The sequence below is a fragment of the Balaenoptera acutorostrata genome, chromosome 11 (assembly GCF_949987535.1).
Source record: "Balaenoptera acutorostrata chromosome 11, mBalAcu1.1, whole genome shotgun sequence".
Lineage (NCBI taxonomy): Eukaryota > Metazoa > Chordata > Mammalia > Artiodactyla > Balaenopteridae > Balaenoptera > Balaenoptera acutorostrata.
This window is the reverse complement of record NC_080074.1, coordinates 82,033,596-82,053,367: the sequence shown is the minus strand read 5'-3', so window position 1 is coordinate 82,053,367 and position 19,772 is coordinate 82,033,596. Positions and strand designations below refer to the sequence as shown.

Genomic DNA, 19,772 nt, shown 5'->3' with positions numbered 1-19,772 from the left:
CAAAATCAAAAGGCCATCAGGTAGTGCCACATACCTAAGCACTTAGTTATTTGCTGGTCATAGCCAGGAAAAGATACATTTATGCTTCAAATAACATAGTTGGGTATTTGGTACTGTTTTGACTTTGGTTGTATATGTCTGTTTCCAGGCTCCGAAATATTCACTACCTCTTTAATACTGCCCTCTTCCTCATCGCCTGGCGCCTTCTCATTGCAAGATCTCAGGTGGCTCGGAATGTGTGGTTCTTCATCGTGAGCTTTTGTTACAAATTCCTCTCCTACTTTAGGGCGTCCAGCACACTCAAGGTCTGAGAACATTTGGCGATCTCCTTTTGTTTGGAACCTCTCAGATACCTCTAAAACAGCAACTGTGGTTCTCAAGCTTAGGTAGTAACAAATATGTCCAAGTCATTACCTGTCAAATGTGCTGTCACGTATATCCTCATTTCTTAACTATACATTTTTATTTCAGTGAGAGAAGGAAAGTCATATCCTAGCCTATAATCGTACATGTTAGGAAAAAATTGTTTCCTGATTGTTTCCTAACACTCTATTCTATGCTCTTGAATATAAAACACCAAAGTACACCCATCTTCCCATATTTAGCTTTTTCCTCCTTGAGAGGACTAATTTCAACTCAATAAACATGGAAGAACACATGGTAGAAGCTGAGATATGCTAAAGAAAGGCAGTTCTAACCTTGGAACCATTCTAGTGTACTTAGTATAAAGGTTTAAAATCAAGGTAAGTAGAGGAAGGAAGGTCTCAACATCTTCACAAATGCTGTTAGAGAAATAATTCTCCACCGAGGTTTCTGCTTTCTTTTTGTGTTATACCATGGAGTCCTGTTTGAGGGCTGGGGGAATTAGAAAAGTGGGTTCACATTTAACATTTTCCTTAACTATACCCACTTCTGAAACCTAAAAAAACCCAAGAGGTGTAAATAATTATGTATAAAGTGAAGGCTCAAGTGTATTTTCATTGGGACTCTCTATTATGCTTTTAAGTAAAAATTAGTTCCCGTAATTTGAATTTGACATCGATTATTTCTAAATCTTTTGAATCTCCAGTTTTCCTGATAACCTCCTAAGGGTTTCCCTCTTCTTCATTAAAGTCTCCAAATCCTTTAAGTTTATATTGCTCAGGCCTCGATTAGAGATTAGAGTGACTAATGTTAGAGGAAGGTCCTAGGCTAGAATCATGTAAAAACCCATTTCCCTGATCTTTGCCATTGAGGAAAGCAAAATTTCAAATAAAATTTTAAATGCTAGCTTTAGCTTTTTCTATAAGTGGGGAAGTTTACTCTTTCACCAGGATTTGCTAGTATCTTGATCACTCCAGTTGCAGAGTGTTACCTGTAGAATGTGCAGCAGAAAAGGACAGACTTCATTAAGTGACTCTAAGTTTAGAGAGGGGCTTCCCTAGTGGCGCAGTGCTTAAGAATCCGCCTGACAATGCAGGGGACATGGGTTCGAGCCCTGGTCCGGAAAGATCCCACATGCGCAGAGCAATGACTGAGCCTGCGCTCTAGAGCCCGCGAGCCACAACTACTGAGCCCACGTGCCACAACTACTGAAGCCTGAGCGCCTGGAGCCTGTGCTCCGCAACAAGAGAAGCCGCCGCAATGAGCAGCCCTCGGCAGCTAGAGAAGCCCACGCACAGCCACGGAACACCCAACGCAGCCAATAAATAAAATAAATCTATAAGTTTAGAGAACAGGTGTTGTTTTGTTTGTTTAAAAATATTTTATGTATAATGCAAATGAGTAAAAAACTAATCTCAAAATCCTGTATTAATAATATAACTGTTATCCCAACTGTCCTCATATTTGCGAGACGAGTGCGCGTCGGATTGCAGCATTTCACGTTAAGAACATGGACTGTGACTCACATAGAGTACCCAGGGCCTAAGCAACTAAAACTCATCACAGCTACTCGGAAACTACGTGAGCACAAAATGTTAACGAGTTGTATTTATGCTCACTGAGATAACTGGTTAATACTCAGAAAGCCACACGAGGTGGCGGAAGTATACCAGGGCCGTGAGGATGACTTCTAGCCCAATATTACTTGAGATTTTTCTGAACCCCATAAAGGGCATTTGGGGGGGAACTCTTCTGGGCATGTCTTTCCCAATCTTATCTAAGTTCTGGGAACTACTTCCCAGGGCAGACAACCCAGTTCTGAAACAAAGTACCTGGTTATCTTCTGTTCGAGATGTCTGTATGACATGTTTGAGTTACACTGATTAAGATACAAACTGTAGATAATGATAAAAATGAAATCAAGATACAATTCAATGAAATTGGACAAAACATAATAGTTCTAAGAATTTACTATCTTTTGATTATTTTATGTTTCACCAATTCAATAAATTCCACTGATCAAGTATTCACATTTTGACTTGATTAAATGAAAATTTGAATTAAAAAATGGTTTCCTCTCTTCTAGTGTTTAACTGCTGACTACTGCAGTTGATCTCCCGCCTCCTCCCTAGAAAAATGATATAATCTAAAGAAACTACCAGTTGAATATAAATTAACACACACCCATAACGCTTCATTTTTTTCAGACACCATTAATAGGGTTACACTTACATGTTGAAGCATGTTCTACCCGTGACATTAGAGAAATGACATGAATAAAGTTCTCTTGTGATGATTAAGCAGCTTGTGATGATTAAGCAGTAAAAGTAGGTATCTGCATGAAAGAAAATCCCTAGTTATTTTATATCAAGACCAAGTGACAATAATTTGAGTGCCTAATATATACACTCCAATGAGAAAGAAACTTCTACTTTTGGGAAGGGGACAGTGAGGACAAAGAAAAGGTTATGTTTAAAAAGAAGTTTTGGTAATCCCTATATTCTGCACCCATAAGATATATGATACAGTAACAAACATAACAGAGTTGAAGACAGTCACCACCTGAGGCAATTAATACTAGAAAAAGTTGAGGCAGATGAGCACACAAATCAGAAAAACATTTCTCACAATTTTATACTAACCTAACATCATCTGCAGTTAACAGCTCACTTTAATAAACTGATTTAGAATTTCAAGGTAAACACTGATCTGAGAAGGGCCTAATACCCAAATAGTGTGTTATCTCACAGTGAACATAACAATTAAAGTACGTCAGCCTAAAGCTTCCAAAAACATCAATAATTTTTAAAGTTCATGTGAATCACATGCAAATTTCCACACAGCTATTTTTCTCTGTAACTGCAAATCTAATAATTATACTCTGGGAACATAAGCAACTGCCTAGAGTAAAAAGTAATACTGTCCCATGTGCCCACACAGAGATATTGAAAAATGCTCACTGCCTAGATTACTTTTAAAAAATATTTTGAAAAATTACAAAATAGGGCTTCCCTGGTGGCGCAGTAGTTAAGAATCCGCCTGCCAATGCAGGGGACATGGGTTCGAGCCCTGGTCCGGGAAGATCCCACATGCCGCGGAGCAACTAAGCCCGTGCACCACAACTACTGAGCCTGCGCTCCAGAGCCCGCGAGCCACAACTACTGAAGCCCGTGTGCCTAGAGCCCGTGCTCTGCAACGAGAAGCCACCGCAATGAGACGCCCTCGCACCGCAACAAAGAGTAGCCCCCGCTCACCGCAACTAGAGAAAGCCCGTGTGCAGCAACAAAGACCCAAGGCAGTCAAAAATAAATAAATAAATTTAAATGATTTTTTTTTAATTACAAAATAAAATTAGAAATTGTTCAGTTTAGGATGTAACTGGCTTGAAAGACAGGAATGCCCTGTGAGGTGTAGATACAATTATGACAAAGGATACTTAACTGAAATTGAGTTTTAATAGCTAGAAACAGCTCTTAACACACAGGAAAACATTTTATGTGTGTCCTAGCAGTTCCAAGCTGGAACTGTGAATCGGCTGGGGAGATGTGGGGTTGGGGAACTTTCATCAATCCTAGAAAAACATCTTAAAGAAATTAAAGGTAAGTGTAATACAAGAAATCACCAAATTGACTTGCATAGTTGCTTGGAAACAGAATTTACAAAATATTCATTACATAATTATATGCCATGTTGCTGAAGATCTGCTTTAGTATGTAGCTTTCATCAGTGTACACTTTCCCCCAACACCTTCTCATTCTGAGTTTTACCTTAAAATTATTACACAAATAGCATAAATGAGTTACGATGTTTGGAAGAATTATTCATCTAATTTCTTTTGATAAATATCCAGTACAACTTGGGAGTTGCTGAAACAAAACTATTAAATGTTTTGCTGATTATAATCTTACAGGTTTATAAACTTGAGTCAACTGCTCAATTTTCATCACTCGTCCATTCATAACACGAAAAATCTAGAATAAATCCAATCTCATACAGCAATTTAGCTCCATCTGAAGCAAAGGAAATGTAACTGAGTGATAAAGATTGCTGTAGTTTTCCTAGAAGGAAAAAGAAACTGAAGTATGAGGAACTGAGGCTTATTTGGGGGTACATGATCGTAAAGGGACAAAGAAGCTGTTGTACAATTTATTTTATTTAGAGTCCAAATGTTCAGGATTGAGACACTAAATGAGTGTTTTGTGGTTTTTTTTTCTCTTAAAACAACACAATAAAAAAACTACAAGAAAACCAAAAAATCCAAGGCAGTTTGTTTCCTACTCTTAATATAATGCTAAGTGATATTGTCACTAAAATATTTCAAAAGGGGTGGGGGGAACTACAATAAAGAAATAACTTGGATATTACTCCAGGCATCATACCATAAGGTAGTGAACAAATAGTGATCTATTTGGACAGTGCTGACAAAAGGTGACTCACTTTGAAGGTTTGCTACAGCTCCAAACAGAAAGGGAGGAACTTAAGTACTAGGTTAAAGGGCATGATGAGATTTTAAAGATCCTAAGGCTCATGTTTAAGTAATTTTTGAACATTCAAAAATATGCATCTCGAACTGAAGTTTAAGATTCAAAATTTTAAATTTTGAAGCAAGGAGGCTGCATATAAATTTACTTTTTGTTACTTGAATTACTAACCTAAGACATAAAAAGACAATGCATAACGTATGTCTACTTATACCATTAAAAGATTAGGAGATCTTAGTCATTCCTTTATGAATTCCAAAGTTAAGTTAGTATTAAAGATTGTAAACTTTGTCTGCATTAGTAAATTATTTATTATAAAAATTCAGTGCTTTGTATCATAAAATGTATATAAGAAAAATGTAGTTATTAATCACCTAAGTTGAGAATTAGAAATAATTTTGTATTTCTCATATTGAGTTAAGCTTTTACCAAGAGGTAGTCTGAGGTGTACAAATACTGTAGCAGAGAATTATTCACCTAAACGTTTCATCTCCTTTTATAGGCCAATATATGCAAACACAGTTTAAAAAAAACACATTTCACATAATTTGAGATCTCAACTCTTAAAAATATTTAGGATGGAATATGTATACATATATATTATGAATGCCCTAATAAAATAAAGAGGATTGAGTAATAAAGTTGGGTATCCTACTGGAGGCACCACAGGCACACACCAAGGCTACCTAATAGGCCAGTACACTGTTCTCTGCAACAGAAAAGAAACACTTGGTGAGGTCAAAAACTCCTAATAAATCCTAACATGCAAGTATACTTCATCATTCATCATACAAAGGGCTGGTCAGAATCTTAGTACTTTGATTGCCCAAAATCTGACCCTATTTGAGGAGTTTCAGGTGGAAACCTTTTTTAACTTATAAAATGGAAATCAATGGCAAAGTAGGATTGTGCTTCTAAGAAATTCCTTTTATAGTCAGTTTTAATGGGACGGATTAATTCCATTAAAATTTTAATATGGTATTTGGAAAACACGGAAACAATTAAAAATCATATATAAGTACCAGAATAATTTTTAAAATCCTTCTTAAAGATACTTAACTGTTACAATCCTAACTGAAAGAAAATAATTCTAAATCAATATTCTTCCTCCTATTTTAAAAATCCCCTGAAACTTAATTGAACTTTCTGACAAGCAGATTCACAGAACCGACATTCAGTCTAAAACAGCTAAAATTTTAATTCTAATTAAAATTCCTTTTCCTAGTCTACCTTCATTGGAAATAATATCTGAAGAAAAGAAATCAGAAATACGGAGACAGCCATTCATTATTTGGAATTTTCTGAATTCAAAACCTTTCAAAGCATGTTTGTTACCTATATTAAAAAGTTAATTTAATGGCTCAATGATAAACTGTATATCTTAAACAATGATACTTCTGTTATTATCTGCAAAATACCATTCCACATAAGCTTGAATGAAAAGTAGTTTTATCAGTATTTCTCCTTCTCTCCATTACATTATCTGCCCCAACTGTTTGACTTTTCTTTTACCTTTTAAAAGAATGCAATTTGAAAAACTCTAACTTGTGATGCCCTGTTCTCAAAAAACCACCATTTTAAATCTTGTCTTTTAATCTTGGCCTTGTTACTTACCTGGAATTTTGTCTCCCCATTTCCCTAAATGACTTAAACCATGAGAATTGGTTGATGATTCTTCTACTATCATTAAGTATTACAAAAGGAAAAATGATATTGGCACACATATGCCAAATTTAGTTTTTAACAGCACCTGAGTGATATACCCCTCTCATTATTTTCAATCTTTTATAGTCTATAAATTTAAAATCAATCCTTAAATAGTAAGAAAGCTAGACCAACACAATCTAATACAAAATCAATCACATTCAGGACATTCTGAATGCAGACACTTCTTTCATAATACAGTTTTGCAGTTTAACGGACATTGTTTAATATTATAATCTCTCAGATCTGACATTATCTTGTCTTACTTAAATATTTGCCTCATACTTCTATTTTATTTAAAGTTACCCTGTTGCCCACTCACCATAACACATACAAAATATGCTACTTATCCTCTTAATCTTTTACAGACTGGTAATTTTCATCATTAGTAGTGGATCTTTTTATTACTCACCCCCTGCTCCCAAAGTATACCAATAATAAGGATCAGATTAGGAAACTTAGCATTTTTAAACATGTGCTTTCTTCTCCCTGTATAAGTGCCCACTATATAATTTGTAAATGATATCTCTGTTACGTATTATAGCATCTATGTACCTGCCCCTGTAAGAATTCACCTTAGTCTTTCATGACCCTGCCCTGATCAGAAAAGTCAATCACCAGAGTTTAAAGAAAAGCAGTAACCGTCCTAAGACTGAATTATTGGATAAATGGTCTTGTCGTTATGGCTTAACAGTCATATGGCTATAACACAGGGACCCCTCCCTCTCTTCCTTTATTAACAATGGGACCTGACCACACTTTTTAAAGTCTAGACTAGTTTTCCACATGTTTTACATATTTTATTCTGACATCATATCTTTTAAAAACAAACAGATGCAAACATTTGCACTTATCAATGCCATTTTCTTTAGATGTGGTTTGACTTCTTCCTTCAGGCTCTTTGTCATCAAGAAGCAAGGTTTGATTTCGATACTGCCATTTGCTATGAAAATATCAGAAGGGGTCATCTTCAACGCAATATTCCAGTGGGCTTATTCACTGATTAGATTAGCTGCATAATTTCTTCTAGGACATTTGTAAGAGACACAACACATATAGGATTTCAGTTTGGGTTTTTTTCTTTTTTTTTTCCCCCCTAGGGTGATTCCTGCTTCTCATTCATATTTTCTTTTCTTTGAATATATTGCACAATATTTTATTATTAAAAAAGGTTTCACGTCTCAGGCAAAAAGTTTTTCTCCTTTACTTGGGAGGTGCTAATGTGTATTATTTTCTAAAAGAGGTAAGTGGTTGTCTGTGTGGCCATCTTCAAAGGGAACCTAGGGAGGAACAAAAAGACCAAAGCATTAGTTTTATTCCTTACACTATTTCCTCTAAACACAACACTTTATTTTGGGCAATTTCTTTCTGGGCGCCAAGAGCTACTATTTAGATATATGATACTATACTATCATAGTATCAATGATACTATGACTTAGAGATCAGCACCATTTATACTACACCACTTACAGAACTGACGGGTTTGTAGGCTCCAAGTCTGAAACGACAGTAAATTATTTCGACTATAAATTTTCCAATTCCATGTAACATGCCTGTAATAAAAAATAAGTTTATGTTTTTAATTAAATTATGCTTTTAATAAAATTTCTTCCTAAGTTATTCATTTCCTAATTTTGTAAGTAAGAATAAAAAACTATTATAAAGGAATAGATAAGGAAACAGTTTGCTTTATTCACTTCCACAGTCAAAAATATCAAGACAATTGAATTTTAAAATAAACGAATTTCTTTTCAAAATCACAAGGCCACATAATTCATGACCTTGACAAAGCAATCTTTTCAAAGGTGCTTAATATGTCTCACACCCACACAATTTTGAAAAATAAATACTACTAGCACCACAAATTTAAATGAATCTAAATAAAGCAGTAACAGAAACTTTCATAAGAAAATCTATTCATACATTTTAAAAATATAATTCAAACTATATAAACTCCATGTAATATTAAATAGAGATTAGGATAAAAAAGGAACTGTTTCCTTTCTTTATCTATTATACTTAACTCTCAAATTTTCACAATTACAATTCTGCAAGTTATCTTTGAGAGAATCCCATAATCTTAGGGCGAAAAGACCAAAAGTCATAAAAACATTACTGACTAAAAAATTTGTTTTCACATATTTCATAGTTCAACATACCATAAGATACAATTTTACATTGTGTACAGTTAAAAATACCTTAACTGAAAAAGAAAATTTACATTCAAAGTATCTACTATTTCTAGGCATTTTCTCATCTAATCCTACAACACACTTGCAAGTTAGGTATTATTATTCTCATTTTTATATAGAGAAAACAATTTCAGAAAATTTAGGTGACCTACACAAGGCTATCCCCATGTAAATGACAGAACTTGGGTCCAATTCTAGGCTCTCTCTAGCACACTAAGTAATCTCCCGTAAATCACTGAATGCAGTGAACTGAGTTATGTGCAACGCTTAATACAGTTTTTGAGGTCTGAAATTAAATCTTAAAGAAAAAGTTCTTTAAGTATCAAACCATGAGAATGTGTATATTTCTTTCCCCTTTTAAGTAAAAGCATCTTGATTTTTACTGTTAGCAGAACTTTTAGAAATTAGACAAAAAAAGGAATGAATCTTAACCTGTTGTTGAAAAGATTCCTCCAACAATACCACAAAGCCTTACAAAAAACTGCCAGAATGGCATATGCTCCTCAGTAACTGTCACCATAAGAGAGCTGAGATCATATTTCATAAAAATCCCAGAGACTCCATGGCTGCCTGCAGCATGGTTAATGACACGTTCCTAAAGGAAGGCAAAAGGAAGGGGAGAGATAGGAGGAAGAGACAAACAGGATTCACATCATTAGGTTACTTGTATACAGTCAATATGAAGCCCTCCAGCCCTCCTGAACAAGAGGGACAACCAAATCTCTTTACGAATTGTCCTACTAGACCAAGCTCTCCAGAAATAGCAAATTATTCTGTATTCTTTGTATGGTTAGCTTTTGAAGCAATCAAAAGAACAGAATCATTTTTTACTATTTTCTCAAAAAGGTCACTTTACATACTGCAAGGTTTCTACTAAACTCAAGAGTTTATATAGCACATTCTTCATTGACCAAGTCAATGAAAACTACATTCCTATTTTGACATACTTTTTGTATTATTCCTTTGCTAAGAATTTACAAAATAATTCTATCTACTTCCTGTCATTTGAACGATAAGATTTAAAACCAATTTCAATTTCTGTTGTTCCTTTTAAACTATATGAGATAGAGTACAGGAAGAAAACATAATACATTAATTTGAAAGATATCAATATCTGAGCTACTGGTTCAGTTTTTAAAGGAATTTTTTTCTTGAAAGGAGTGTAACTAAAATTATAAACCTACCACAGTGTGCACACTGAGTGAGAATATATTGTTTCATTCCATCCTGTTTACACTTCAAAACTCAAGTTTGCAAATTTCTAATAAATTTCTATTATAGCATGAAACAACTATGCTACCACAGTGCTTTGTCATGATTTTTGTGTCAGGCCCTACCTGTTTTTACTAAGCTGTAACTAAACTGCAAGCTTTAGGAAGACAAGTAACATGGGAAATTAAAACAATTTCATGTGGGCATTACAAAACCTCTTTGCTTATTAGCACAACAGAGCCTTATAAGCCATTGATCAAGTTTCCAATATAAAGTGACTTCATCTTAAAGATCTGATAAGTTCAATATTTTGCCGAAATTATAAATATATTGTCACCACCTATGTGAGTGGATATTGTTTTAGGGATCATGGTGTCTACATAACAAAAGACTCATAATGATTCACTTTTGGTCTAGGAACAATGAAGGTCAGCCCTGTCCTTCTCATCCTCCACTCTACCAACTCCAGTTATTCCTTTTTGTTTCTTTAAAGTGAAATACAACTACTGTAGTTGCCCTGTCAGTACTAACACACCCCACAAAGGTCAAATGCTCTGGGATTCTATTTTTTTTTCTTGTTGATTTACTTTTGTTATTTAAAATACATCTTGGAGATAATTTCATATCAGTATATAGATATCTTTCTCTCTCTCTTTTTTAAAGTTGCATGTTCCTCCATTGTGTCAATGTATCACTTGGGTTGTTTCCAGTCTTCTGCCATTACAAGTAACAAAACGAATAGTCTCATATACAACATCACTTTTTTTCCACCGTATCTTTGGATACAATTTCTAGAAGTGGGATTGCTGGGTCAAAAGGTAAATGCATATGTCATTCTGCAGATATTGCCAAACTCCCTTCCAAGAGACTATGCCATTTTGCACTTCCTTAGCAATGTATGCATGCCTGTTTTCCCCAAAGCCGTGCTGCGGTGTAGACTGCCTGACCTTCAGGTGTTGCCAACCTTAGTGAGAAATGGTATCCTCCCACCCATAAAGAAATGCTAAAAAGCACAATATATACTTGTAGACACTTTACCTAGTTTCTCTTTCTCTCTGTATGTGAGTGTGCGTGTGCACACACACACACACGGAGTTACACATACTTGATTTTTCCTCCTGAACCATTTGAAAAGTTATAAACACGTGACACTTCACCCCTATAAACTTTAGTATTTAGTTTTCCAAGAATAAGGAAAACTCTACAATTACTGAGGACATAGTCAACATAAGTTATAAGACTATCAAAGGAAAATTTCATATGGAGGAAAGCAAATTTTTAAAAGCACTTAAATTTTGGAATTCTTCTGGATACTAGTATTTGAATATTCACCATTCTTGAACACAATAAGAAAACATAGCTTATAAAAGTAAAAAATTAACAACAAAAAGAATGAAAGAAAGAAAGAAAACATGGCCCCAGAGTAGGTGAGAAATCTGTTAAACTGCCCAATTCCAAAATTCTGCTTCTCACTGTCAATATTTACTTATAAGGCCACTCTACCCTAAGGTTACAGAACGTTTGTCCTCTCAATTAGATGAATATGAAGCCCTAACTTAGGAAGGCAAACCCTCTAAATCTGCTATCTGAGTCACAATAACCATGTGTGTCCCAGGGTAGATACATTAATTAAAAAATAAATAACAGAGAAATCAGAAAATCTGCTGGCAGATTAAAAAAACCGCTTATACCAATACATGGGAAAACATTAAAAATTAAGATATTAAGAGTAAAATAATTAATATCATAGTTTAGTAATTTTTTACTAATTGAAAACATTCCAGATTTTTAAAATCTACTTCTTTTCTTACTCTAAAACATACTTAATACCCATTTCTGATATTTTATTGACTTAAAATAAAATGTCAATGCATTTCAAATTTTAAATGGAGGAGGGCATTACCTGGAACTCCAAACTAATTTTGTAGAGGGCCTATAAAATGCTTTAAATAAATAATTTTACCAGTTGGATTCAACTTACCCTTTCTGTCACAGAAAACTGATGGGTGTCTGCTGAAATTTTATATGTATGTAGTTTTGTTGGCACGATTGTAATAAAATATTGGAACATCTGGTTGTCTAGAATAAAAACAAAATGTAGTTTTTTTCATCAATCCAGTAGCAATGAAACTACTGCCAAATACATCAGCCTTCCATTAAATACATCTAATCTGAAATTTAATGCTACTTATAACTTAATGTCTAACAAAAAAATATTATAAAAGAATCAATGAAAGCAATATATTCACACTTGGTAAAACAAGTTCTCAGTAAGCATAAAATAGTCACACAGGGCTTTCCTGGTGGCGCAGTGGTTGAGAATCTGCCTGCCAATGCAGGGGACACGGGTTCGAGCCCTGGTCTGGGAAGATCCCACATGCCGCAGAGCAGCTGGGCCCGTGAGCCACAATTACTGAGCCTGCGCGTCTGGAGCTTGTGCTCTGCAACAAGAGAGGCCGCGATAGTGAGAGGCCCGTGCACCGCGATGAAGAGTGGCCGCCCTTGCCACAACTAGAGAAAGCCCTCGCACAGAAAAGAAGACCCAACACAGCCATAAATAAATAAATAAAAACACTTAAAAAAAAAGTTTAAAAAAAAAAAATAGTCACACAGACACACACACACATCTATTAGAAGATGTCAAAAAAGATGAGCTAGTGATCTAGTTAGATATCCTTTATAATCATTATCATCTTTTTATAAAATATGGAAAATAAAAGCATTTCTTTATAGTACAGAAACTAATAAAAATAAAGTTATAATAGCATAACCACCACAAGACACATTTTCAGTTTCTACTAATATCTGAAGAGAAATAAATAAACCAAAACTGAATTAGCTGTTGGATATATAAAGCAAAATGTAGCCTTTGGATAAATATGAAGAATCAATACCACAGTAGGAAAATAAGAAAAGAAACTACTCAGTGATGGCCTGGGGTTACTATGTAATCAAAATGATCATATTTATATAGTCATTAGGCATTTCTAGGTTTAATACAAGTCATAAACACCAGTATATTACTAATTATTAACTAATTTTAAACAATTAACAGTTCACATAATACAAAACATGTTAATTCTCTAGGTCCAAATTCTAGAAAATTTAGAACTAGATATATCTATCTATAGTTTCAGCTAGGTAAGTGAATAGGGCCTCATTACGTTTGCGATGTACTTCACGTCACATGGTGATAATTGTCTATGATAACTGAGTACATGAATAAAATATATCAGTTTTAAATGTATGGTTTGATAAATTTTGACAAACGTTTTTATCCATACGATCACCACCACTATCAAAATATAAAACATTTTAATCACCCCCAAAAAGTTCCTTTGAACCCCTTTTCAGTCAATCCCTTCTACCTCTGGTCCTAGGCCAACCACTAATCTACCTTCTATTGTTACAGACTAGTTTTGCCTATTCTAGAATTGCATATAAATGGAGGTATACAGTATGTATTTTCATGTGTCTAGCATGAATTAATTTTTATTTTTATTTCCATCAGTTCAATTTCTCTGTCTCTTATCTCAGTGTAATTCAGAATAGTAGAGGGAAAGGTAAAACTGTAGATAGAAGGGAGAGGTAAGAGTAATGGTCTCTTCAACACTAACATTAAACAAGTTTCTAACAAAATAAAGCAAAGTCTGTTTCAACTTCACCATTTCTTATTTCACCTACCACTATAACTACCACTTGTACCACTATAACTTTCAAAAACATAAAACAGTTTTTGGCCAGTTCTATTATTAATTTCAACTTAAATCCTAAATATTACCACAGATAATATTAGAGCAAAAGTGTGTCAACTTTGTCCATGACTAATAAGTGGCTTATCAATTGTGGACGATCTTTCATCCTTTGAGTTGTTCTCTGATGTAAACTGAACTGCTCAATCTGTGCTTATTTTTAAGGTGTTTTACAAATATCTCTATTACATCATAAACAAAAATAACAAGCTGAAAGTGATCGGAGAAGAAGGTGTTCAAGTATGAAGTATTTATGAAAAAAAGATGAAATTGAGAGTGGTGAGGTTATAACCAATGCTGTACACATGGGTGGGATAATTAGACTTGAGGGAAAAAATGAGAGACAAAGGAAATCTCACCACGTGAGGAATGAAGTCCAATGCAATGAATAGTAGCCAATGCGGGTCAAAGAAACGTGACAGGGAAAATTGGAAACCTTTTAAGCTATGGAGAGAGAACTGCTGAAGACCTATTTGTCTAATATATAAGTCTGTTAGATAACTTAATGGCCAGGCAGGGGGAAAATGCTGTTGCATTAGATTTTGCTGCAAGCCACAAATTGTTCCAAAGGTTATAGGTCTGTCCAAATCTGCACAGCATTAAAGATGTCACTGCTAAGTAATCCCCTCAAAATTCCTACATGAAGGAGGGGGTATTTACCTGAATCCAACAGATCCGTAATGCTGAATTTTTTCTTTTTCGAAAAAGAGGCCCAATAGAACATATATTAGGAAGGAGAAGAGTATACCTGCTTTAAAGCTTTGAATAACCTACTGACATTCATCTCATGCCATTTTATAAAATAACTCTAAACACCTCTTAGTCTTCCTGAACATGTAAATTTAAAGAGTCTTTTGAAAAATAATCTGTTCATATTTAGATCTGCTTTACAAAAATGTATAGTTCATTTTAGCATCTTGAAACAAAGTATTAACCAACATGTTTTCAATTGAGCATCTCCTGTAATATTTAATGTATTTTGGTGTAGAATGAACACATAAAGATGAGATTACACAGAACAAAGCTTGTAATTCTCAGAATGTTTCTACTCACACATTTCCAAATTTAGTACACTCAAGCTTCCTTGAGTGAAACATTCTCACACAAACATAAAATACTCATGAATTCTAAATAAAACATCTTTAATGTATCTGATTACAACACTAGGCTAAAAGAGTAAAATACTGAAAAGAACATTAATAAATCTATTTGAATTAATAAAAAATGAAATCCTTAATTACAGTTTTGCAAAGGCTAGAATTCCTAGTGGCACAGGAAGCTTTAGACGTCCTTAAGGTATATAATATAATATGACTATTTAAGAAGAAAGGCAACCAAAAATCTTCAAAAAACATGACAACAGATAACTTACTACAAAATTAAGGAAATAATCCATCCATATTTGCATAAACTGAAATTTTAAATGGAATAGATGGTTAAAACAAACAGTAATAAAAGGTATCTGTACTACTTCTGACTGTGTTAATACCAAACCATTCTAGAAAAACTCTAGGTTTCTGATGTTTGTAAAATTCTCTAGAGAGGTTTCTGATATGGTAAATACAGTATAGATTTTAGAACTTTGAACCTACACAAAGAAGAAAATTCTTCTTATAATGTTCAAACTTTCTTTTGTTCTTATTCTTTCTTTGTTGAATATGGAAAAGCAGTTATGCCCTCTTAACACATTAACCTTTCATATATTTAGAGAGCTTTTAAATTCTACTCCTTCTCCTGATTACTTCTGACTAATTTCTTATTCTGTTCCATGGCTCATTTTTTACCATTTAAAATTCATCCACTACTAGAACAAATGCTCTTACACACATCTCCACTTAAAGATGATCAGCATTTAAACCACTTCAAGATTTATCTGTTTATCTGTTACAAGGGGGTTAGGAAGAGGATTATTTAAAATGTATTAATATCAAAGTTATAAGAACAATTTGCCTACATGCAAATTCCAACAGTAATTATTAAATACTTACGATCTAATGCAATTTTTTCAGTTCCATCTAAAGGATTAATAATTCCTGGAACAAGCTCTCCAAAAGACAAATGATCTATTCTGTGAGAAAAATTGTAAGCTAAGAGGCAAAAAAAACCAATTAAGTACAGAAATTAAATTATTCGAAACTACATGTTACAGATTAGTTCACATTCTTACCTATTCTCAAATGAAAATATCTAAAATCTGCTGGTATAATAATATAGTATTTAAAACCATATTATTCTGAGAAAAATGCATGCAAATATGTGGGAATTATATGTATAGAGGTAAAGGTAAACACATTCTAATAAAATGCTATATCGCAAATTTCATAATTATATACGAAGTAATATCGAAGAAATAATATGACATCTAATTCTGATAAACAAAAAAATAAGTCTTTTCTAGTCCAAATCATCATATAGAAACAGGATTGTGTTGTTAGAAGAACTGAGATGATGTCCGTGAAACTGATCAGATATATTTTTAATACACACTATTGCTTTAGCACATTTCTGTAACTAAACTTGTTTATTATGGAATTTATTATTTGTTTTTGTTGTCTAAAGGAGACTTTAAAAACTAAGTTTTATGATAATCATTACACAAAACTAACTTGAATACTTTATATATGTGTGTAAATGTCCATATTTAAATTTACATATTGAAACAAGTTTCAAATATATTCTCTTCACTATCTGTAAAAACTAGCAGAAAAAAAAAAAAAAATAGCAGAAATGTGTACTAAGTGATATAAAGCACACCAAGGCTGCTTCTCCCTACCTCAGCAACTTCTGAGCTATGACTAAAAAGAAATATAGGTAGCTTAAAGACAAGAGAAAATGGATTAGTCAATAAGTTAGATCACTTATTTTCTCCTTTAGATATCTTCTTTTGGCATACCCCACTTCCAAAGCCCTACCTTGCACCAGCACTAAAAATTAAAAAACACACTTTTTTTGCAAGGACATCTTCACAGAAAGAAATTTCAGAAACTGCTTACAGTCGTGGTTGACAAGTGCTGCCAAGTGTGCATGACCTCGGGGATGTGGAATTGCCCTGAAAGGAGGAAAAAAAGATTAAAGTAATAACATTTAAATACATAACTAATTAAAATCATAAAAGGGATCTTTCCTAAGTTATATAATTTTCTTAGTATAAAATAATATAACAACATACTTGGCCCATGATTTAAGTAGATAAATCTCATCTCAGTAATGCAATAAACTGGGGGTTGGCAAACGTTTTCTGTAAAGAGTCAGACAGTAAATATTTTAGGTTTTGTGGGCCAAGATGCAAAACTGAAGATATTATGTAGTTACATAACAAGAGAGAAAACAAATTTTCCAAACTTATTAATGAAATTCAAATTATAATAGTAGTAATTGAGTACTTTTTTGGAATCCAGGTATTTTTGCTGGGAGATAACATTTTGCTTTACTGGGGTTTAGAGTTGACATTCTCTATTTTCAAAATCCCAGATAGGATAAGGATAGGATACAAACCAAATGCTTTTCCATTTGGCCTCTCTTATTGATAATATGAGTTATCACATGGAGAGGTAAGTGAAATTGAGAACAAAGGCCAAAATATATAAGTTCTTACAATATCTGTCAACGTTACCCTCTTTCAGTTAGTTTTGGAGTAGGATATTGTTTGTATCCAGAAGTGCAATAAAACCTTCTAAATTTCTTTGAGCCAACTATTATTTGTTGACTATATGATACCAAGAAATTCTAAGGTTCCCATCTACAGGTTGGGGATGGAGAGAATAGGTCCTGGCAACAGCAACAAAACAACAAAACATGAATGTTAAGAAGAGTGGGATAACAAAGACAAAGCAGGGAATTCCCTGGCAGCCCAGTGGTTAGGACTCAGCACATTCACTGCCGAGGGCCCGGGTTTAACCCCTGGTTGAGGAAGTAAGATCTCACAACCCATGTGGCACGGCCAAAAAAACAAAACAAAAGCAAAGACAAAGCAAATGCTTGATTTGATCTGATCACTGTAAACACTGAAATAATTTTGCATAGAAGTCTAACACTGTCTCTATATATTTAAAAAATCTCCAGCCATGCTCTGTCCTGTTTTATGGCCTTTCCCTCAGTCTAGATGTCATTCTCTCCTTTTATATATAAAATTCCTAATCATCCATTAGTGTTCCAAGGTTTTCCTCAATAAAGCCTCCACTGACTTGCAGAGTAGGTCAGGTACCTTGTTATATAGTTTCTTATCAGCCATACATAGTTTTCCTTTATAACTTCAATACAACTATAATTAAATAATTATTAGTGTAATTCACTGTTTAAAATTCAGATTCTCTCATAGAATGTCAGCATCATAAGGGCAAAAACCCTTTCTCTGTTTTTCGCTGTTTCATCTTTAGTATCTAGCATGGTACTTTGCACATAGCAAGTACTGAAAAAATGTCTTTTGCAATGAAGAATTGTTCAGCTTTGCAAGTCTAGGTGGAAGGAAGGAAGGGAGGGAGAAAAGCAGAGAAAGAGAGAGGAGATAATTAGAGAATCTATTTATTCATTCAGGAATTTACCAAGTGTTTATTATATGACAGTTTCTGTGCTGGGTTCTGCTCATGAAGGCAGGTGGTCTGATATTTTTCCTTAACATTTACCTAATTTAACTTTATCCCAGACACATTTCTAACTACATCAAAATACTTGTCTCGTACTGGTCAGGGATTATATTTTGATGAGGATCACCAAAAGGAAAAACAAAACAAAAACCTAATATCCAACAAAATGAACAAATTAATGAAATGTCTAGGTAAGAGCTTTCTGGCTACTAAAACTTGGCAAGCTGAAGGTTTTAATTCATATCTACCTACAGCTTATATACTTTAATATATGAAATATGACATGACTGTTTTTCTTTTGTTTTGAAGCAGTAGTTTTTAAAGTTAGTAGTCTTCTCTATCCTGAGGTTGAAGGCTGAAGACATCAAAAATATACATTTTAAGAGTTCTCTAGTGGTTATATATTATTTGATTAACAAAGAATTTACTTTTAACCAAACTGCCAACTTGTTTAAAGTATTTTCAGTAAGTGAAAAGAACATACTTGCCCACAGTTATGTGAAAATTCCCTGCTACTTTATTGACATATAGATGACCACGAATTCTGCAAGCATCTGGAGGCTGTGATGAATCATCTTCCCTGTTACAACAAGATATATTAGAATTACTTACAGCATATTCAATAAAGTCACCATATTTCTGGTGAGAAAATATTATAGAGGGGAAAAAAAATCCCTAAAGATCAATTTTTAGGTAATGTTCTAAATGTCAAAAGTAGAATAGCAGTTTTTTGAAGTCTACACATTTATTAAAAAACATCTACAAAATGAAAAAACTTACATAATTATTATATATATATTTTTTATTTACACAAATATAAAATTTCAAGGTTATTCAAATTTAACCAGAAGACTAAGTCTAATGAAAGAAGAAAAATTAAAGTAAAGAATTACTAGTCCAACAAAGACATGCTTTTATCATGTTTCTGGTACTTCAGGGGACAGGAGGGGTTGGGAAAAAGAATGAGTAAGGGAAGGGCAGGCAGGCCACTTAACTTCAAATAGACATTAACATTTTCTTCCTAAGCAAATGTAAAACCTCTGTTTAGTTTTAAATTTAAATGATAATTTTCATGATTATAGCATTTCCAAATATCAGCTCTTCTAATCTATAAAAGAGACAAAAAGTGAAATAAAAACATGAAAGTCCTAACCAAAGTTTATACATCCTCATAATGGTAAATGAATTTAATTTGTTCTTAAAACCTAGTACAATTTTATATGAAGGTACACCATACACACGTAAAAGAGAAAAATTAAATGAAAATAATATTTGGGATAATCCTGATCAATATCACAGGCCATAAATTTAAGAGTAAAAAAGACATCTTGAGACTTCCCTGGCGGTCCAGTGGTTAAGACTCCGCGCTTCCACTGCAGGGGGCGCGGGTTCAATCCCTGGTTGGGGAACTAAGATCCCATATGCCACACGGTGCGGCCAAAAAAAAAAAGACATCTCATCATACAGAATGATTACATTTTCTCT

The 19,772-nt window shown here is 33.8% G+C and overlaps 2 protein-coding genes across 5 annotated transcripts in view; one reads left to right on the top strand and one right to left on the bottom strand.

Moving 5' to 3' along the window:
- FAR2 (fatty acyl-CoA reductase 2) overlaps window positions 1-2,370 on the top strand; it is a 152,518-nt gene extending 150,148 nt beyond the window's left edge. For all 3 annotated transcript variants that reach the window (XM_007175699.3, XM_057556129.1, XM_007175698.3), the window contains one exon: window positions 149-2,370. In XM_007175699.3, the coding sequence (XP_007175761.1) occupies window positions 149-311 (163 nt within the window). In that variant the 3' untranslated portion in view covers window positions 312-2,370. The remainder of the gene's footprint in view (window positions 1-148) is intronic.
- A 1,429-nt stretch (window positions 2,371-3,799) lies between these two features.
- ERGIC2 (ERGIC and golgi 2) overlaps window positions 3,800-19,772 on the bottom strand; it is a 38,906-nt gene continuing 22,933 nt past the window's right edge. For both annotated transcript variants that reach the window (XM_007175695.2, XM_057556130.1), the window contains 7 exons: window positions 18,772-18,867; window positions 16,698-16,753; window positions 15,693-15,791; window positions 11,934-12,031; window positions 9,173-9,335; window positions 8,019-8,101; window positions 3,800-7,828 (listed from right to left, as the gene is read on the bottom strand). In XM_007175695.2, coding sequence (XP_007175757.1) covers window positions 7,766-7,828; window positions 8,019-8,101; window positions 9,173-9,335; window positions 11,934-12,031; window positions 15,693-15,791; window positions 16,698-16,753; window positions 18,772-18,867 — 658 coding nt within the window. In that variant the 3' untranslated portion in view covers window positions 3,800-7,765. The remainder of the gene's footprint in view (window positions 7,829-8,018; window positions 8,102-9,172; window positions 9,336-11,933; window positions 12,032-15,692; window positions 15,792-16,697; window positions 16,754-18,771; window positions 18,868-19,772) is intronic.